Source organism: Rhagoletis zephyria, unplaced genomic scaffold (assembly GCF_001687245.7).
Source record: "Rhagoletis zephyria isolate East Lansing unplaced genomic scaffold, Rhagoletis_zephyria_1.1 Rzeph_scaffold_09810, whole genome shotgun sequence".
Taxonomy (NCBI): Eukaryota; Metazoa; Arthropoda; class Insecta; order Diptera; family Tephritidae; genus Rhagoletis; species Rhagoletis zephyria.
In genome coordinates, this window is record NW_016166888.1 from 1,556 (window position 1) to 21,971 (window position 20,416).

The 20,416-nt window shown below is 34.5% G+C and overlaps 2 protein-coding genes across 2 annotated transcripts; both read left to right on the top strand.

Annotated features, from left to right (window-relative positions):
* Nucleotides 1–377: 377 nt before the first annotated feature.
* LOC108376027 (probable inactive serine/threonine-protein kinase slob2) lies at nucleotides 378–864 on the top strand (the record flags this gene model as incomplete). Its single annotated transcript, XM_017632199.1, has 1 exon — nucleotides 378–864. A coding segment is annotated over one exon (429 nt), but the record flags the coding sequence as incomplete, so codon positions are not given.
* Nucleotides 865–15,647: 14,783 nt separating this feature from the next.
* Nucleotides 15,648–18,538, top strand: LOC108376028 (uncharacterized). Its single transcript, XM_017632200.1, has 3 exons — nucleotides 15,648–15,696; nucleotides 18,009–18,097; nucleotides 18,160–18,538. Exons 1-3 carry the CDS (start codon nucleotides 15,679–15,681, stop codon nucleotides 18,383–18,385), a joined length of 333 nt encoding a protein of 110 aa, XP_017487689.1. The 5' UTR covers nucleotides 15,648–15,678; the 3' UTR covers nucleotides 18,386–18,538.
* The last annotated feature ends 1,878 nt before the right edge of the window (nucleotides 18,539–20,416 follow it).

Consider the following 20,416-nt stretch of genomic DNA (forward strand, 5'->3'; position numbering starts at 1 on the left):
TATGGGAAAATATTCTTTCTACATTTGCTGTGGCGAAACTTACAAAAAAACCGAAAGAGAAATTTTAATTTATTCGTTAAAATCGGAAACTTCGAAACTGGGACTAGGAGGTAATTTAAGTAACTGCAACTTCTTCCAAAAACTGTAATTTACAGTTGAAACTGTAAATCTGGCAACATATAATGGCGTACCCCACATAGCAATACAATAAAGAGCTCAAAAGGATGGCTAGTTGAGTCGGCATTAAAAAGGATTATTTGTTCTTGACTTTACACATTTTCTTTGAGAACAAAACTTTTTTTTTTATATGACCCCCGCAATTAATTAACTTTGCAATTTCCTTTAACTAATCATCATCATTCTTCTTCTATTTGCAGTTCGGCCTTCGTCAGTTGGATCTCTCACTACTCTCGCAACTGTGGGCGCTCAACGATTCGATACAGGAATTTCGTACGATGCTAGAGTCACAGGAACTTGAACCTGACTCGTATTCGCCACACTCACCGACGCCCTCCTCTTACGATTCCGTCTCAAGTGATGCCGAAGATGAAACTTCAGCCACAACAAATAAAACAAAAAAGAGCAAATCAGCCGACATTAATAAACCAAAAATAATAACAACACAACCAAAATTAACTCAACGTTCCAACTCAGCAACGGAACGAACAAGTAATCTAAGTGCGACAGCACCACAACGACCATCACCGCCGAAAATTCTCGATATGAGACCTGTACCGCGCATGCGCAGTGCGCCACCACCACCGCCCGTCAATCGCAAATCGGCAGCACCGCCACGCCCCACATGATGCTACCTAACCGACTTCCTCGCCAGCGTAAAGATGGTCATGTGCAAAGCGATTATAAGCAACAACGGCAGCAGCTGCAGTGATGCGCTAACGGGATTGAAGCACTGAGGGAGATCGTCGTAATTGAGGCATGAAGAAGAATAAGAATCGAAGCGTTGAAAGTGGGCTGCGGGCGAGGAATTTCGACTGGTATTGAGACAAATTTTTAAAATAAAATAAGGAAGTGGAAGTTATTGATCATCTGCTGTGAAGCAAGAAAACGCTGCAAATAAGCCTTAAAATAATATTCTTTAAATAATTGAATTTAAGTTCGTAATTGAAGACAGCGAGCGCTCTTTGTTTGGCAATAAACATAAAGCGCATTAAACATTGTGATTTAAGTGATTGCAAAATTTAGCAACAAAGAAAGAAAGAAAAAAAAATGCAAATAATATTTGGAAAACCGCATGTGTGGTATTAATTTAGTTAGTGATATGTACGTGTAGTTGTAATTTGCTGCAATGCGTCTCAATGCGTTACGTAGCAGCACCTAGGCTGTCCTTCACTTAGGCTGACATACATATGTACATATGTATGTATGTATGTATGTATGTATGTATGTAGGTAAATACACACATGTTTAAAAATGCTGAGCAAAAGCTTAAGCTCTTGAAATTAGGATATACTTACTTATTAATGATTCGGCTGTTTTTTCGCTTTCGAAACTCTAAAAATCTCATATGTAAACTTACGTAACGTGTAAACACGTTTTTTTTTTCTAACAATTGTATAAATATTTCGATGACTTGGCACCTCTGCTGAGTACTTCTTTATCTTATTTAATACTTCACATATTTACAACTTTATTGAAGCGGCGAGCTTATAAGCTAAATTAAATTGTACTGTATTTCTAACTGTATATACACTCACACATACATACGTTATGTAACTAAGTAGTATGCAAGTAACGTAATATATGTAATAGAATGCAAAAAGAGAATATATTGAGCGATGCTTGAACTCTGCGTACTAATGCTGTTTGCTAATAATGATTATAATTAAATGCTACTGTAAATATGAAAAATTTTAAATTTATAAATAAACAAAAACAAAATTACAAACGATAATATTTTTTATTTACATATGTAAATGCTTTTAACCAACTTCCCGATAAGCTTGGGACTTGAAATTTCAAGCTTAGCTCAGAAGGCGGCGACAATGCAATGTGAAGTATGTATTTATGCTCTAGGTGGCGCAGTTGTCGAGAATTGACACTACAGAAAATTTAGCCGTTAGGTGGTTTAAAAAAGTTTTGTAACTTTCTTTTTTTTATTTCCCCAAAAATAATTGAACTCAGTTCCAACCTAGTCCAAATGTCATCAAATCAGTTTTCGCTAAAGAGAGCTATTACTAAGTGTCCGTTAATATGAAATGAACTAATAATAATAAAAAAAGCTTAAAAAAGTTCTGTCCACATGGCTATGAAGTAGCCAGCTCTGCATTACCTACATTTGTAGGTCGGTTGCACTGATTGCAATGAAAATTGCTTATAAGACGGACAAGATGTCTGAATACACTGGTTTACAGAAAAAGTGTTTTTTTTTTTTTTTGGATGCCACTATCCAATTCCTATGTGGAATTTCTCGGTGATTTCGAAAATTTAGTAAGTTTCGTTTTCTATGGATAAGTTTTCGAGATATTTTCAATTTACCATTATTCAGCTTGAAAAAAGGTGGTTTCACTTAATCACGCATATCTTACGAAAGAATTGAAAAACCTTAAAACTAGTGAAAGAAAATGAAAGTTAATGAAAGCTAATAAAATTTCCCATAAACCGTGTATACATCAGAATTCTATGGGTCCAACAATTTCTAAGAAATTAATGAATCATACCAGATTTTTATTTTTTTTTTATGGAAAAATGAAAACAACTCAAACTTTAACAAAGGTACAAATTTAAAAAACAACAGATTCTGTGTAAGTTGTTTACTTTTTTGTTAAATCCTGTTCTTTTACAAAACAATTAAGGTACTGGAAGAAAATCGATTTATATATAAAGAAGGAATGAGTGGTCAAATAAAAATGCCCAACGATTTTTTTTCATGAAAAATAAGCAGGAAAGAGTGTTGTTCATACGCCAATTAAACTCTACACTAGGAAAGAAATTAACTAGATTTTCGGAATCAAATGTATGTATATAGTGTAATGATTCCAGTAACTTCATCTTATAAATAGAAGTGGAATTTTTTTTGTTTAAAACTAATAAAGTTAGAAGAACGAAATTCGAGGATGTGGTAGTTTATATATTAGTTCTTGACATATATTTGTTTAAAAATAAATATTGGAAATTTTCCAGGATATTCAAGGATAAATTTTTAAAAGGACATTTTCAACACTTATTCGTCCTGGTGTACCAAAATATTATTATTTTTTTCAATTCTACAGAATTTTTCCTTTTTATTGATACCCATATTGTTGCTCTACAATGCACCAAATTTTTAAAATAATTTTTTATTCAATCATATCCTAGAAATTTCAAAGTCATTTAAAAAAAATCTTGACGTCAGAGAGAAAAATTGAAAGCGCAACTATATTTAGCTCCTAGTTTTGTGAATATATTAATTTTTTCGTGTCGTTTTGACTGTCGCACGGTGTTATTGGACCATCCTAATGTAGAGAGTGCACGCCCCCTCGATATATCGATATCATAGGGAAGTAGAACGTAAACTAAATTTGGTTCTTATCGGTCATTTTAAAGGACAAATGAATAAAATAATTTTCCGACGAGACTATTTCCCCTGAATTTTCCATTAAAATCGTTTATTTATTCATTTTATTTTGTTTTAGCTATCTCGTTTCATTCTCGAGAAATTACTCTTTGCCCCTTTTTCCCCAAAATAGAACATAGTACGGCATCATCACATGTTAGTATGATATTGCCACAAGCTGGGCTGCCCTCTGCAGGTTGCATTTCGTATGCTGGGAAGACTCTTTGGTTGCTATGGAATAAATTTTAATTTACAGCCGTTGCCAGCAGTACAGCGAGTTGTAATGTATTTGTAGATTATATATTTATTGTACAAATAAAGTTAAAAATAAAAAAAATAAAACAATTTTGAATTTTTAAATGATTTTTTGGAAATAAATTACGTTTTTCGGAGTTAATGGGACATTTTCTGATGCTGAACACCACATTTGGGTACCTTTTATCGATCTGTCTTGAAAATATTTCTTGGCCCCTGCAGAGCTACAGAGTAATGAAGCACTTGTCAAATAGGGGAATTGTCTACTTTCAGCAAGACAGATTGTTCTACGAAGAACAAGACACTTTAGAGCACATTATGTTCCAATAGCCCCAGACTTTAATTTATAGAATCACAGTACCTAAACGCGCATAACCCAAATAGCACAACGCAATGAAAAAGATCAAGATTTTTTTTATATTTAAAAACCGCAAAAGTTATTAATTTGTATATGGTAATATACTTTTTTATATAAAAAAAGAAGTTATTGGACAGAGAGCAATAAAATAATTTATATGCATTTTTTAATGATTTTTTGAAAAAAAATCAAAATTATTTATTATAATCAATAGATTGCACTGCTTTCCGCTTTTTTGTTGGCTGATGTTATGGATGTATGCTGGGCACTTAACGTGCAATTGAACTCAACAAAGTTCTGTAGCATAACATTAGGCATAAAATCAAGTAAGAATAGTGATTACCCAGCATAAAAAGCGACTGCTCTGGGATGATTCCAGTCTTAGTTCCAATATCTCATAAGACTAGCGCCCCTTCTGAGATGTTTGTGTGCACTGTAATGTACTGAATGTCCGAACGTGTATGGAAAGAGACTAGTCCGATTTAAATCAAGTCAACATGTCCACAACACGGGTAAAACCCCTTATTCGAAGTACCTAAACGTTACTCACATAATAATCTCGGCACTCACAACAAAATGAAGAAATCTTTGATATGTATTTGGGTATACCAATTTTTAATTTATACATCACTTTGAAAGTTTTTGTTTAATCCAAAAATAAGGAACAGGTTTTCATACAAAATAAAAAAATTTAATTGAAGTAGATTTTTTTTATAAAAAAAATGGAGTAATAATTTAATTTCTCAAAAACTATCACCTACCGAAAAGTGATGTATAATGGAGAATTTCGTTAGCTTCCATTTTCCGTATTTCATTTTAAAATTGTTAAATTGGTTCGTAAGATATACATGATTAACGCCCAATCTTAAAGTGACGAGTTAACTTTCGTTCGGCAGGTAACTACAGGTTTTCAGTACAAAAATTGAAATTCGACCACCGAATTTGAGTAAACCCCTCACTGTGCAAACGTCACTAAATGGGAAAATTTTTTTGAACTTAATCTGAGCAATTCTATATAGGAATCGGACAGTGGCATCTGGTGAACAACAAAAAAAAATTGTGATCCAATGGAACCGCTTATTTCCCCCACATCGATTATACACGTCGCAAGGCTTGGGGTATGATTCAAAATTTGTAGCGATGATTCGAGTGAGGTACAAGTCTTTCATTGTATCAAAAGTAATGAGTAAAGTAATGGGTGTTAATGGGCACAATAGGTGTTCTGGTCGCAGTGCATAACTTAGTATTAGTAACGAATACATACGCGTATCCAAAATTTCGTAACTTTTGCAGCGATATTCGCCACTTGCTACTTGCTTGGCGAATCAAAAACGGCCATTGTTAATATATGCTAGAAAACGCAGGCATATAAACCAAGAGCCTGAATGTATGCAACGTTTCATAACCAAAACATGTGTCTACAGTGTGGAGAAAAACATATGAATTGGCTTGAGTGGATATGCACGAAAAAAAAATACGGTGGTGTAGTATTATGACAGATTTTATTATTACAGATTCATCACTGACTTAATAATTATACGTGTTATTTATTCCATGGATGTTCATCCAACGATTTGTTTTTGGTGTTAATATTTGCTTAATATCATTTCGCTCTGTATTTTTTAAACATTTCTGTTCGAAACGTTTTAGCGGTTTGTTTTATAATATTTGGCACACCCTAATACAGTTATCGATTGTTTTTAATCTGGCTTAATAGAAAATAATTTTAAAAAATTTATCTTTGTATTATATTCATGTTTGTTAACATTTCCTCATTTCAAAATATGGTTTCGCTTTTTCTAAAAATCGTATCAGCTGTTCCGCTTCCGCCACTCTTTTCCGGCAACAAAGAAAGGAAAATTCTATGGAAGCATACATGCACAATTTCGATTGCAACTTGAACTTACCCATATTAAAAGAACAAAATTAGGTACATACATCAGGGACCGAACATAACAGTTATTGATGAAAACTGTCATTGAAAAATTCACTATGAAATCTAAGTGACACATAACAATCGATTCCTCTTTTCACCGTGAATCGAATTTGAAAATAAATTTTTATTTGTAATTTTTATGCAAACTTAAAATAAATAACAATTGTCTTTGATTCTTTTTATCTTTGATATTTGTGATTATTATCTAAATAATTTGAAAATAACAGTTATGTTTGATTTTTATTTTATAAGTCTTAGATAACAGTTATCGAAGACTTTTATTTATAAAAGTCATCAATAAAAACAATCAGTGATTTTTACTTTTAAAAGTCATCAATATAAATCAGTCGCCGAATTTTATTTTTTAAGCCATACGTATAAAAGTCATTATAAGAGAGGAGAGAAAAAGTTTACAACGACCTTTATAAGTATGATTTAAAAATTAAAAGTCAGTGACTGATTTATATTGATGACTTTTAAAAATAAAGATAACTGACTGATTTTTATTGATGACTTTTATAAATAAAAGTCTTTAATAACTGTTATCTGAAACATTTAATTTAAAAATCAAAAGTAGCTGTTATTTAAGGAGTAATTTAATAAAAGACCAAAAATAACTGTTCAAGATTGTTTTTAATAAAGGTTGTAACTTTCACGGTCCCGGACATACATACATATATACATACTAGCCAATGCCCGCTTCCTTCGCGGCGCCTAATAAGATCTTTTGCGTTGGCCAATACAAAAAGAGCGTTTAAAAGCAAAAGCGGTCTGTAAAGTAACATTTTATTGAAACGAATAAAGAGCAGAATCCACCTGATACATAGGCCAAGAATAGTATCGCTGTGATACCATATGGAATACCAATCACTTTCGATGTCATGAGTTTTACCGATGGTCTTATTTCCACCTGTGAGATCTCTGCCAAGCGTGCGTAATATTCTTCAATGATTCTGCAACTTCAACGTTGGTCCGATGTACCATGTAAGCCAATAAAAGTCCTTATAAGGAAACTAAAGTGGACAGATGAGCGTTTTCAGTTATAGGAGGGCCAAGAATCCTCGCTCCCACCCCCGCACGGGATGAAAAGTTTTCCCGTACATTGCCAAAATGCGTCGTGTGATCTCTTAAATATTGCTCAAATGGAGCATTGATATACCTACCGTGTTCCTTTTTTTACTGATGTGGTCGAATCTTTCCTTGTCAATTTGCCACTTTTATAATTTACCTTAATATTTATGAAGTGGTTTCTTTGAGTCTTACTGCAGTACTAACGGCCGCCCCGAGCAATTTCGTCAATCGGAGGTAAGTGCAAGATCGCATTTAGGGTGTATGAGGACGTCAGGCAAAGGTGGGCTTGCACAATGGTGCGGTCTTTACATGCATATTTAAACGGATCCTCCATTTAGCCATATAAAAAGTAAATTCGTCTAAGAGGAATATAGGGCCAAGGCAGAGCAAACCCAGCGAGGGTTTCTATATATTTCGGGTGCAGCGCAATCCCGTCTTTGCAAAACAACTGCCTGTCATGAAATGAACACGCATAATGAATTTCAATCAGACTTTATCAATTATAGCGGGTGATTTTTAGGAAAAGAATTTTTTATTATAAAGGTTTCTCACTTTGCGAATTTGAACGAAATCGGTTAATAAATACGACTTTTATAAGTAACTCTACTCCAGCGCCACCAGGGTATTATCTAGAAGGCTATAATTGTTCCATATATGCAAGGTTTAACCTCCGACAATTTTACTGGTTTTTGAGTTTAGTCCGAACAACGAAAATGGTTATCATTTTATGTATGTATGTATGTACATTAGGGTGGTCCAAAAATGCATGTAAACTAGTAAAGTCGGAATTTTTATGCTCTCACCCCCTAGGATTGTTCTATATCGAAAAAAGTAGAAGTCATATCCTTTAAATCGGTGTATGTTTCTTTGAAATCGAGCGAACGGTGCCTTCAAAAAAGGGATTGCAAAATTTTCTTGTGGCGTATTTATATATAGAAGATAACCGGAAAAGGGGGGCGGAAATATTTTTGCGCAGAACTTCTTTCTGTGTAGATTAATGGGATTTATGCACAAAGGATTGCAAAGTCGTAACAAACGAGCTAAAGGAAGATTTCCAATTGAGCTGTGGATTTCATATTATGCTGAAGTTAATCATGAACCCAGGACGAACAGTTCTATGGAAGGCTGGCAAGGCAGCTTGGGAGAAGTCGATCGCTGACATGATTCAATAATACAAGGTTCGATAAACTGGCAGTTGTCTCTCTCTCACCGCATACTTAGCAGTGGCATGGTGTTGCTTCTTTGCAAATTTACATGGAAACAGTGTAGCTTTGGTGTGAAATAGAAGTATAAGCTTTTGTGCAATATTTTTATTTGTATATGCATATGAAGCATATTTAACTGACGAAAACATAAACTGTTTTTAAATTGGATGTTTACATCCATCTCATAGTAGTCTTATTTTAATTTTGAGTTATTTTGCAGTTTTTATACAGCTATATAGCACATAAATTACGTAATTCACGCAGATATATCAATATTACGTTCAACACTTCGTTCAAAATGCCGAATTTCCTGCAAATACATTAGAATTTACAAAAGGAATATCACCTAATTGCCTACTTTGCGTACTTTTCTACTACCATTTTCGCACCGAGAGATTTAATTCTTCCCCTTTCTCCGTCCTTCGTAAATGCAACCTTTTGTAAGGGAGTGTCAAGCCGCAGCTGTCAATAATTATCTAACCTTATATTATTGAATCATGGATCGCTGATTCATACTTCCAATGGGAAAAAATATGTTGACTTTGATGCTCGTCTTTACGCAGTAGTGACCGATTGGAGTGAAGATCACTATGTTTTAGAATATTTGCGTGAATTTGCCCATAATATTCAACCTTGAAATATCTGCAATGAGTTATTGTAATGAACTGTGTCGTAGTAAATTTTAATTAAATTATGGCATAAAAAAATTTGCCGTGATGAACTGTTCCATAATGAAATTTGCTGTGGCGAATTGTCCCATAATGAAATTTGCTGTGGTGAATTCTTCCGTAATAAAATGGTGTAACAAATTGTGCCATAATAAGTAGAGGTACAATCCAGAAATACATACATACATACATATCGTCGATTAAAGTACAAAACCGCGTATCATCATTCTGCAAAACCGCGTAACTGACATTTTGCTGCCAAAAATTGGATTTGCTCATACAAGCTCTTGGCTCAATCCTTATCCATTCGTCCTTAAATATACCAGCCAGAAATGAGATTGCTTTATAAAAAAGAGAACCATTTTGAAATATGAGTGTTTTTACGCTCTAGAAAATAATTTCTACAACTTCACATACGCGGTTTTGCATTTTGTTGATACGCGGTTTTGCACTTTAAACGACGATATGTACATGTATGTCCATACATGGGTAAGGTTTCTCAACTGAGCACCGATATTGTAAAGGTTTATTTCTGTTTGGTTGATATTCATGTGATTAAGAAAGCTTAATTGCTCTGTTATGGATACTTTGCACTGCAAAGCATATAATGTAATTTTAACGTAGAAATCAAAAACCAAGAAACTGGTACATAAGCAATACTGTGCGTTGGGTAACCGCTTACACGCAAAGCTCATTTAACAAACTCCTTATGTGCTAATCCTCATGCAAGTATGCATAACTGAGACTTAACTCTGCACATATTTCGAAAACAATTACATACATATACATATTTATTTAAGTACAAGGAAAAGTTTACCGAAATTTTGATGTCTTTAGGGTGTGCTCGTATTTCATTAAAAGGTTTTTTTTAATCACCCGAAAGCTATGCAGATCTACTGCTCCTACTTCAGCCTTTAGTTTATTTCAAACAAAGCCGGTTCAAATTCAAATCTTTGTCATTTGTTATATTTAAAAAATAACGGTTTATTGCAACAAAAAAACTTCAATTGAAAATAAAAAACTATGACAAAATACATACATAAATAAAAAGAAAATCAAGTTCTTATATACATTCGTACATAGATATGTATTTAAAAACATATAAATAAAAGCGGGTTTCTCGAATTAAGAAAGTGCTAATTAGTGCGGTAGGGAGACTGAGATTGAAAGTGTTTAAAATCAACAAAACTAAGTAATACTTCTAGTAAAAAAAATGTAGAGTTAATTTTTTGTGAAATAAAATAAACCCCTGTTTTTTCTATTTTGAAATAAAAACATATATGTAGAGGTCCCACAAAGTACTCAAAGTTTTCCATGTATTTTATATAGTGGGAAAACACTTTTCGTAGAAATGGTATGGAAATCTTGAAAATCAATATTTTTCGTTCGAAAAACTTTGCTTCTCTTCAGGAAACTGCCAATAATAATATGCAAATGTTTATTTTAAAATTTTTTAATACCAGCGATTTTTTATGAGTCCCCCCATTTAGAGCTCCTGTTAATCGACTAACCGATTAATCGGTTAATCGAATAGAAAAAGTTGTTTAAAAAAATAGTCGAATACCTTTAATCGATTAACCGTTCACTTTCGACTAACCGTTCATAATCGACTAGTTGTTTACATTCGATTACTTGACAGATTCGACTATTCGAGTTTGCTTTCAATATTTCATAAGTTTTGCGGTTGATAGGCTTTGAATATTTATAGTACCAAAAATGGTGTGGTACCACATGAATTGTGATGGAGATCAATACGTGACTTATTCGTTTGAAATAGTTTCGCCATCTTCGTTTTTTCTTCTACGCTTGACATTTTTTGCCGGGCTTGGTTCGGCACATTCACTATTGGCTACATCTGTGGTCCTGGGGAGGATAAACTATGGAAAATTACCACTTTTTAGTTCGCTAACATAAACATACAGTTCCAGGGCCTGCTCCTTGTTCCTTTTATGAATGGCCTTCAAATGGGTTGCCAAAGACGATGTCGAATTATTATAGGCCATATTTTGTCCCCATATTGTACACTTGACTTCTGTTACACCTTCGGAATTAGAAAAGAAGTTCCACACCCAGCTACGCTTACGTAAACTCATTTTGGATAAAGCAAATTTTTTGTTTTGAAGTGAGAAAAAATTTGTATTTAAACATTTTTCACTATTCGAATAATGACAGTTAATCAATTTCAAGACTAGTCGAGACGAACGATCGAATACTTGCTATTCGATTTTCAGTCAATGCAAAAGTTGCTACTCGACTATTCGAATAATTGGTTAACCGGATAATCGACTGTTAAAAAGAGCTCTACCCCCATTCCATTTTTTTGAGGTTTTTGGGTGTCCTCTAAAATTAGTTTATAATAGAAAATGGTTAAATAAATAATTGGGTATTGTTACTCAAAGTCTTCTGAAGAAAAATAAAGTTTTTCGATCGAAAAAGTATTGATTTTCAAAAATTGTATACCATTTCTACGAAAACTTGTTTTTCTCGATATAAAACACATAGAAAACTTTGAGAGCTTTCTAAATTTTTCTTGATTTCACAATAAAAAGAACAAGGGTATATCGGGTTCGGCATAGAACAACCCAAGTGGGTGAGAGCATTATAATTCCGGCTTTACTTTTTTTGGAACACCCTTCTTGCTGTTGGATGACGTTAACCTCTCCGACTTGAAACTAAACTTTTGGTTGAGATCACTACTTACAGTAAATATGTCTGATACAATGCCACAATACACATAAATTGTTAAATCTTGGAGATATTTAGTAGAGCTCAAACCTATTAACTCTTCCTTTTCACCTTCCTTTTCAACCTTTTCCTTATTTAACGCTGTAACCGGCTAAGGAGACCATCTTTTGTTACATTCAGCGGGTTCCGAGCTGAATACTTTCAAGACTAGAGCGATGTAAAGCTGATTGAGCTCATTATTCCATCGTCTGTGGAATTCTTTTTCAAATTTCAGACATCTCGAAACCAACTCAGCCAGGGCCCGAAAATATTTTTTCGTTCTTTACATATGACATTCGCTTAGTAGTTTAAGGCCCTTCCTCATCAAAACCGCTTATAAAAAATCATTTTTGGCCGCTCCTGATTGTTCCGCGTGTCTACTTACTGCCGTGGGTTACACTCCAGGCTAGATCTAACCCAGTATTCGCCTTTTTGTAGAGTGAAACTGACCAAGCGTCATCACAAGCTATAGGGATTTTGCTTTGAATTCATTCGACTCCCTTGCAGGTCGCGGGTGCCCGGAATACCGTGCACTATCTTTACTGCGATACTGGCCATTGCATCCTTCAGCCATTACCAACGGGATCTGACCATCAGAGTTTTTCTCATCAAGGACGCCCAACAGAATTTGCTGCTGCGCAACCTCTTCACACAAAAGCCACCGGAGTTTGCATATGCCTTCGCATGATTTTATTGGCTATCTCCTCTGCTGACATTCAGTTTCAGCCACGATGTAGAGAACATTCTAACATTTGGTGAATTTTACTATAGGTTTCATAATACAAGAATTAGGTGTAAAGTCTTTTTCACATAAAATAGCATGTATTTTAGGGTAAAGCGAAAAAAGTCAAATTTTCGTATTCGAAATTATAATACTGCGGCAAAAAGTTTCCTAATATAATCACATTAGACCGTTGGTCTTAAGTTTCGTAAAATCTTCAAAAATTTTGATTACTTTGTGCTTTTTGTTTTTTTTTTTAATTTTAGTATAAGTGCAAGTTTCATGTTGCTAAAATATCGCCAATTTTTGGGAATTTTTATGTTGACAGTTGACTGTCAGCGAAAAAATTGCCAAAAATCAATACAATTTTGTAGCAACTTCAAACTTGCACTTAGCGCTAAATTCACAGTGCGTAGTTAACTCCGAATCGGCAGTTAACTACAGATTTTCAGTACAAAAAGCACTCTGAATTTGGCCTTAACTATATTAAAATTTAATGTGCTGCAAACTGCATAACAAAAATCTTTCTAGAATAAGTGTGAAAGAACCATAATTTTTGAGAAATTTCTTGGGGCGACCGTAAATATGATCCGATCGGAAAACGGTTTAAATCGGTTCAATGTAATCATGCTACGCAATTTTTCCGCCCTACTACAATTTCGAAATTGAATATTGATTTTTTTGCTCTACAATAATGTACATCGTCAAGAAAATTTTTGATAAACAGTTATTACTCAGTTTTTGCATTCATTAAATATTGCAAAACAACAATTATTTTACTACTATTCAATATCTCTGTTAAATATTTTAATTACTGATGCATTGTTGTAATCTTTTGCATCTTCTTCACATCAAAGGTCATGTCATTGATTTTCGTGGAGCAGATTCATTCATTCCTAAGTGACTAAGGCTGGTTTTACCGCAAGAGAATAGAAATTTAGAAAAATAGTTTTTAATTTATATAAAAACTGCAACTGTCAATGGCAAAAGATATCGTGCTATATGCCAGTATTACACCTGTCCATTCATGATTTTCTATTAGCATTTCCATGGAAAGGACAATAGGAATAAAAAATTGACTACAATTTTATAACTTTTAATTGCCGCTCTGAGGTTGGTTTCAGCGATCGTAGATGCATACAAACAAATGTATGTATGTAAGTTGCATACATGCATACCTTTATGTAGGTATGTATGTATTAATGTACCGTTGTGGTCAGCTGATTAAGTCAAGTGACATTCTGACTTGTTTTAAATATTTTTCTTTTGTTTATTTAATATTTGTATATTTTTTTCTATAAAATTCTAGCATCTTACCTAAACTACGCTACATAAATCCACATTTAAAACTTCGTACAAATATTATCAATATTCAACAAACTTTACCCTTTGCACCCACCCAAAAATTTTAAACTTTTTATTCGGAACCTTTAGGAAAATTATGGGTACGCAGTTTTGTAGCTCATTAAATTTTAGTAGGTTAAAGTAGAAATTTAAGACGCTAGAAAATCTAGTTGATTTTAAATAATTTTTTTGACTGACGGTGTTGTGCATTTTCTTCCATTTAAAATATGCTCCACAATTTCGTTTGTATGGCAGAAAATGCCTAAATAAAAAGTTTACAATTTTTGGGTTCATAATTTTTCTACGAAGTTGGAAATGTGGATTCATGTGGCGCTGGTTATAGCCCTGACTGAAATATGGTTATACACTATACTAGCATTGTATACTTCATGTCTGTCGTTGTAAACCACAATTATAGCATCCTACAAAGTGGTTTAAAGCCGGTTCTTGTACTACGAAAATGAACGTGGTATAAAGCGAGTACACCATGAAACAGAGCCAGAGAGGCACAAAAATTTCACCAACAGAGGAAGTCAACTTTAATACTTTAATATTTATCACAAAAATTCAATGAATTAAAATGTTTTGTTTTTAAAACATTAAAATCTTCAGATTATTTAAATAGAATAAAAAAAAAAAAACAGATCAATAAATGGACTCGGAATCGGATCTCCCGAGTGGCACTCTAGCGTTCTGTTCACCCGGCCATTGCGGCTGCTACAGCAGCGCGAGAAAAGTGACATAAAAAACTGAGGGGGTGCCCCCTTTTCTAGGATGGAATTGTTTTCCATATACAAACTGGACCACTCTAATGTACATATATATGTATTTGCTGCGTTTTAGCATTCTTACCATTGTTGCCGCGAATCATTTTTAGTGTAGCCAAACTCCTTTAAAAAAGGCTTAAAGAGCTAAAAAAAGTCGTTGTGGCTAAAAATGGTAGCTAAAATTTTTTACTTACATATGTATATATAAAATAAACTCTGGTAAAAAGGCTAATATTTTATCCAAACACAAACCTTTTTGCATAAAAGAGGAAATATACGACACCAGCTTACTTTGCTGGCTCCATCAAGTGATTGTACAATCAGGCTCGAAGCATATAACTTAACAACATGCTGGTACAATAGTTATTTCTTTACAAATGAGGTCCAGGAAAGATCGTAATGATTAGAGCCGAGTTTCATAATTTTTCTACCATTTTATTAAACATTTTTTTTTTTAATTCACAACTGCAATATCGTGAACTTAATCTTCCACAAACATGGCTTTGATTCAGATAGTGGAAGAAATTTCCGATAAAAACCTTTTTACTTAGAAAATTAAGCTAATTTCATCACTCACGACACCAGCATGCTGGTACAATCATAAAATTTTCAAATAGTTTTTGAAGTCGCATCAGCAGCTGGTACAATCACACCGCAATAACATACACGGTCAATCGACTTGATGGGCCATTTAACAAATTAAGCATATATAAAAATGTAAGGAACATAAAATACATATATGTATATATAGCAGTCTTTCTTAGTTTAAAAATTCATCTCTAACATAAATGAAAAAATGAGATCAAATTAAGCATATATGTACAACTTTTTCATACCAAGTATGAATAAATTCCCCAAGGGGCTAAAAAAAGGGCTAGGGGCAATTTTAAATTTAGGTGGCAATAAAAAGTATGTGGTAGCTACATCTAGCCACCAAAGGGCTAAAACGGCAACACTGATTGTTACATATTTATTTATTACACATCTTTAAAGTTGCGAGGCCAAGCCGTAAAGTTAACTATTTTGTTAACAGTAAATCAGTCGATGACTTGATCTTAAACGTGTTGCAACGCATCATGGCTTCTGTAAAACTGGTAAGTTAAGAAACATATATAAGATCGCTAGTTATTTTTAAAAAAGTTCTGTTTTTATTTTTAAAAATCCTGAAAAAAAACTTGCGGCTAACAATGGTAAACTACAAATCTTTTGATTCAAATTTAGAAATTGTGTTTACATAAATACTGATGACAGTGATATGAAAGGACTTACTATTTTTTAACCGACTTCGAAAACAGGAGGAGGTTATAAATTCGTCGGAATAGTTTGTTTTTTATGTATGTTTCCGCATAAATTTAGATCACGTATCTATCTATAATTTTTTTTATCGGAAAGGTAGTGTGTCCAAGGTGGTCACATACTAACTAATTTGGTTTAGATCTGATCATTGGATAATTTTGATATATACTTTTTTTTGTATAATAAGAATTTATTTATTGAATCTGGCGGGTTATTAAAAATATTTAATATTAAAAAATATTTAATATGATTATTAAAGATATTTAGTAATTAAAAATATTTAATAAAGCACGTACGGTAGTTAGTGGATCCAGGCGCTTTATTCTTCTGAATGTTAGGAACTATTGTATTAATTAATTTTTTCTTTTTAAACCGAAGCGGATTTGTGGTAAGGCTACTGGGGGGTATTGAAATATTTTACGGGTGGGCTCCTTCATTGGGTCTAAAGACGTGCCAAAGATGACAGGCGAAAGCGTTTGCTTTATCCTCATCATTCCTCGTCCAGCTTCTCGAAGAACGTGCCTCTTCACATGCTTCAGTGTTCGCCAAAGGGAGTAGTCAGTCTGTTTCGAAGCAGACAAGGACTGAAGGATCGACTGCGTACTTCTTTCTTTTTCCGCCTACAACCAAATACGTAATTTCTTTGTACAAGCATTCAGCTCCTGTTTAAGCTTAGGCGAGCGAATTATTTCCCACTCCCTTCTTACTTTGCCCTTTTTACTTATCAAATTAATTGTGGTGTGCAGGTCAGGCAGTAAGAACTGCGTAGTTTAAAAGAAGGATTTGGTGTTGCAATTTCTGCGGGGGAGATTTTCAACTGCCCTGTCGATATCATTCTTGGTCCGAATAAGAATTTGCGGGTCAATAAGCGAACTGATATACTTTTTGTATTTTAACCATTTTGTGTGCTTATTTGTAAGATTTTTTTGTTTTTATTTATAATAAATAAACATTGATAATGTTATGAGGCAGGGAGAATGATCTGGTGTCGCGCAATACCCTTTCTTACACCGAAGTCAATAAGATCGGATATTTTTTGGGGATCAGACGGTAGGTCAATTGCGACGTTAATCCGGATCAACGCTGCCGTCTGTTTATGCTTTCAGTGTTATTTCCATAGATGAAAGAGGTTACTACCAAATCCTCAGTGTAGTGCTATTAATCAACACACAATCATGAACCGCCATCAGTTGATTTTATTTAAAAATTTTAAATCACAAATATAATAAAAACACAATGCAAAAAATCAAACGAAAAAGATCTGGAATAAGAGATATAAATATTTGAAGAAAGAATGTAGAAATGTTCCAGAACTTGCAAAACATGTTTCGTTTTCACAAAAATAAAGCGAACACTATTAAATTAAACATACAGTGGATTGCCGCCATGTCCAAAAACCCCTGAGGAGCACTGAAAGAATTGTGATTTAAAATTAACACATTTTGAACGAATTCGGAATGTCTAAGTTGGTGTTTTCAAACCCTGAAAAATAAATTCAAAAGTTTAACATGGAAAAGGTTACTCATACGCCATGTACACACGAGTGTGGCCTTTTGCGAGTATGGCTTTCTTGTTTATTTTTCCAATGATTTTATTCGTTAGTAGCTTGATCCTTTTGTAAAAGAACAGGCTTTAGATAAGAAAAATCTATTATTTTTTAATTCTTCACTTTTAAAGTTTGATTTTTCTCATTCACAATACAAATCTTGAGAAAATTACCCGATCCAGAAAATGGCATACAGATCCGTAGTCTATGGCCCAATTTTTTCTGGCATTTCAAAGCTTGGCATTTTCCCTACAGTGTAATTGCTTTCAAGAAATTATTTGCTGACATAGCCTACGTAAGAGATAGTAGTTAAAATAAGTAACTTACATATCGACCCAAACTACAAAAAAGATGTAAGCGGATTTTTTTTTTTTTAATATCGCTTTTGATGTAGAAATGTTGCTAAAGCAATAAGATACATTTCTGCATAAAAAAAATTTAAAAAAATTTTACTTACATCTTTTCGGCGGTTAGGGCTCGATTCTTACATACTTATCATAAATCCTATGTAACTAACCAATTAGGTTTTACTAATATAAACCAATTAAAATTCAATAATTTCAGTTACTTGCTCTATCAATGTTCGCCACCTTTTCCATATCCGTAAATGCTGGTCCACTGGATTACATATATCCTGCCAATCCTGCCATCAAGTAAGTGATACAGTTGTCGAAGCATTAAAACATGTGTAACATAATATTTTGAATTCATGCAGATTGGAGGAGCCAAATGACAGCGAACGCGAGGAAATCGGTGTTGGCATGAATCCCGATACACCAGATGAACAACTAGCTAAAATGGATATGTACACAATGTACGATGAGAAGTCCACTACAGAGAGAGTAACGATGTATACAGCGGACCAGGATGCCTATACGCCACGCTATATGTTTAAGAATCGTAAATTAGGCTGGAAAACTTTAGCGTCTTCGGCGGGTTAAACAAAGAAGTACAGAAAAACTTGCTCTCCCGAAATTGTATAGATAAAGTGTCCATATTTGTAATACTTGTAGTTTTTCCACAAATATGAAAATTGTATTCATTATAAATGTGATTACTTTTAAATAAATAAGGCAGCATAAAATAAGTTTTGTTGGGAGGAGTGCAAAGAACTCTTAAAAAGCTTTAAGAAAGAAATTCGTAGCTCCAAGAAGCAATAGTGAAAGGACTTCTGCGGCAGCATGGGAGAATACAAACGAAGTGGCAAGGTTAAGGTAGCTACTGTCCAACAATCGTCCACGCCAATGTTAATACGCAGAAACGATGATGAATGGACTGAAAGCTGCGAAGAATCGCTGCAGGTCCTAGTCGATATGCAATTTCCTGGATGTGCAGACGTGGCAGATATGGAATCTGGAAAAGAAAACGTGAATGACATCTCACACAACATTATTACAATAAGCCAGATTGAATGGGAAATAAACAGTTTTGATCCATTCAAGTCACCTGGAACTGATGGAATTTTTCCGGCCATGATTCAGAAGGTTACTCACATGGTGAACCCATAGCTAGAGCCGATATACATGGGATGTCTGAGGCTGAACTAAATATGTGCCTGTGTAGTGGAGAGATTTGAGAGTTGTGTTCATACCCAAGGCAGGTAAAGTCGACCCTCTACACCCGAAAGAATACAGACCCATCACTTTAGCTTCATTCCTAGACAAACACGTAAGAGGCAGCATAATGCAAGGCAGTTTATCAAAAGCATATAGAAAAGGAAGATCGACAGAGGCTGCATAGCAGCTCTAGTAACGAATATAGAAAAAAAAAACGCTGGAACACAAGGATTATGCTTTAGGTGTGTTCTTACACATCGGCGGAGCTTTTGATGGCGTATCAAGAGAAGCTAGTCTAGGTAGCCTACAAGCAAAGAACGAAGAACCTGCCATTCTTCTATGGCTAAAAAACTTTTAAGGCTGTAGACGAATTAGATCAGAATGAGGTGAAGCCAGGCTAACAAAGTAGGCGGTAAAGGGCACACCACAGGGAGGGGTACTCTCACCGCTCCTATGGCTGCTTGTGGTAAACGAGCTACTAAATAAATTTGAAGGGAGGGCACCCAAACTAGTTGCATATGCTGATGACATTGCAGTAATGGGGACCGGAAAATACCTAGATACCATAAATTATATAATGAATGAAGCGAAGGTTTAGGGATTAATGCAGAAAAAACGGACATTGTACTTCTTACAAGAAAATACAAGGCACTGAACTCAAAAACAAAAGACCGCACCAAGTACCTTGGAGTAATCCTAGACTGCGAACTGCTGTGGAGGTACAATGTGGAGGACAGAGTGAAGAAAGCGAGTAATGCCCACTACGCATGCAAAACGATGCTAGGTATTACTTGGGTTTTATCCCCTGTCCTAGTGCATTGATGCTACACAGCAGTAGTTAGGCCAATACTACTCTATGTCGCTCAGGGTGTGGTGGACCGCAACAGAAAGGATCAATACAATGAAAATTGGAGCACTCAAAACAACTCCAATGGCTGCAGAGGCAAACATTCTCAATATAACACCTATCGAGCTTGCGGCATAGAGCCTTGCTGCTAAGTTCGCGGAGAGACTGAATGCAACAGGGGAGTTCAAGCAAAAAAACTCTGGCCATAGCTCAATAGCCAAAGGGCATGTAACCATAGCAGGCTACATAATACCTTGCTGGAACTGGGATAGGGTTTCGGGTTACTATCGAGGAAGGAGGAAAATGGGGATTGCTGTAGGTGAAGTAGAACACGTTCTATGCCATTGTTCTGCTGTACCAAAAACACGATTAAAATATCTCAGAACTCCAGGGTTTAATAATCTTGAAGACGTGGCAACACTTGGGCTTCAAGTACTGCAGAAATTCTCAAAAAGCGTTGACATCCTAAATGATGCATACTTCGAATATAATTAACTGAACCTCTATTTCCATCTGGCATCACTAGATACCTATTGGTCTATGTGGGGCCGTCAGCCAGCCAGAATAAC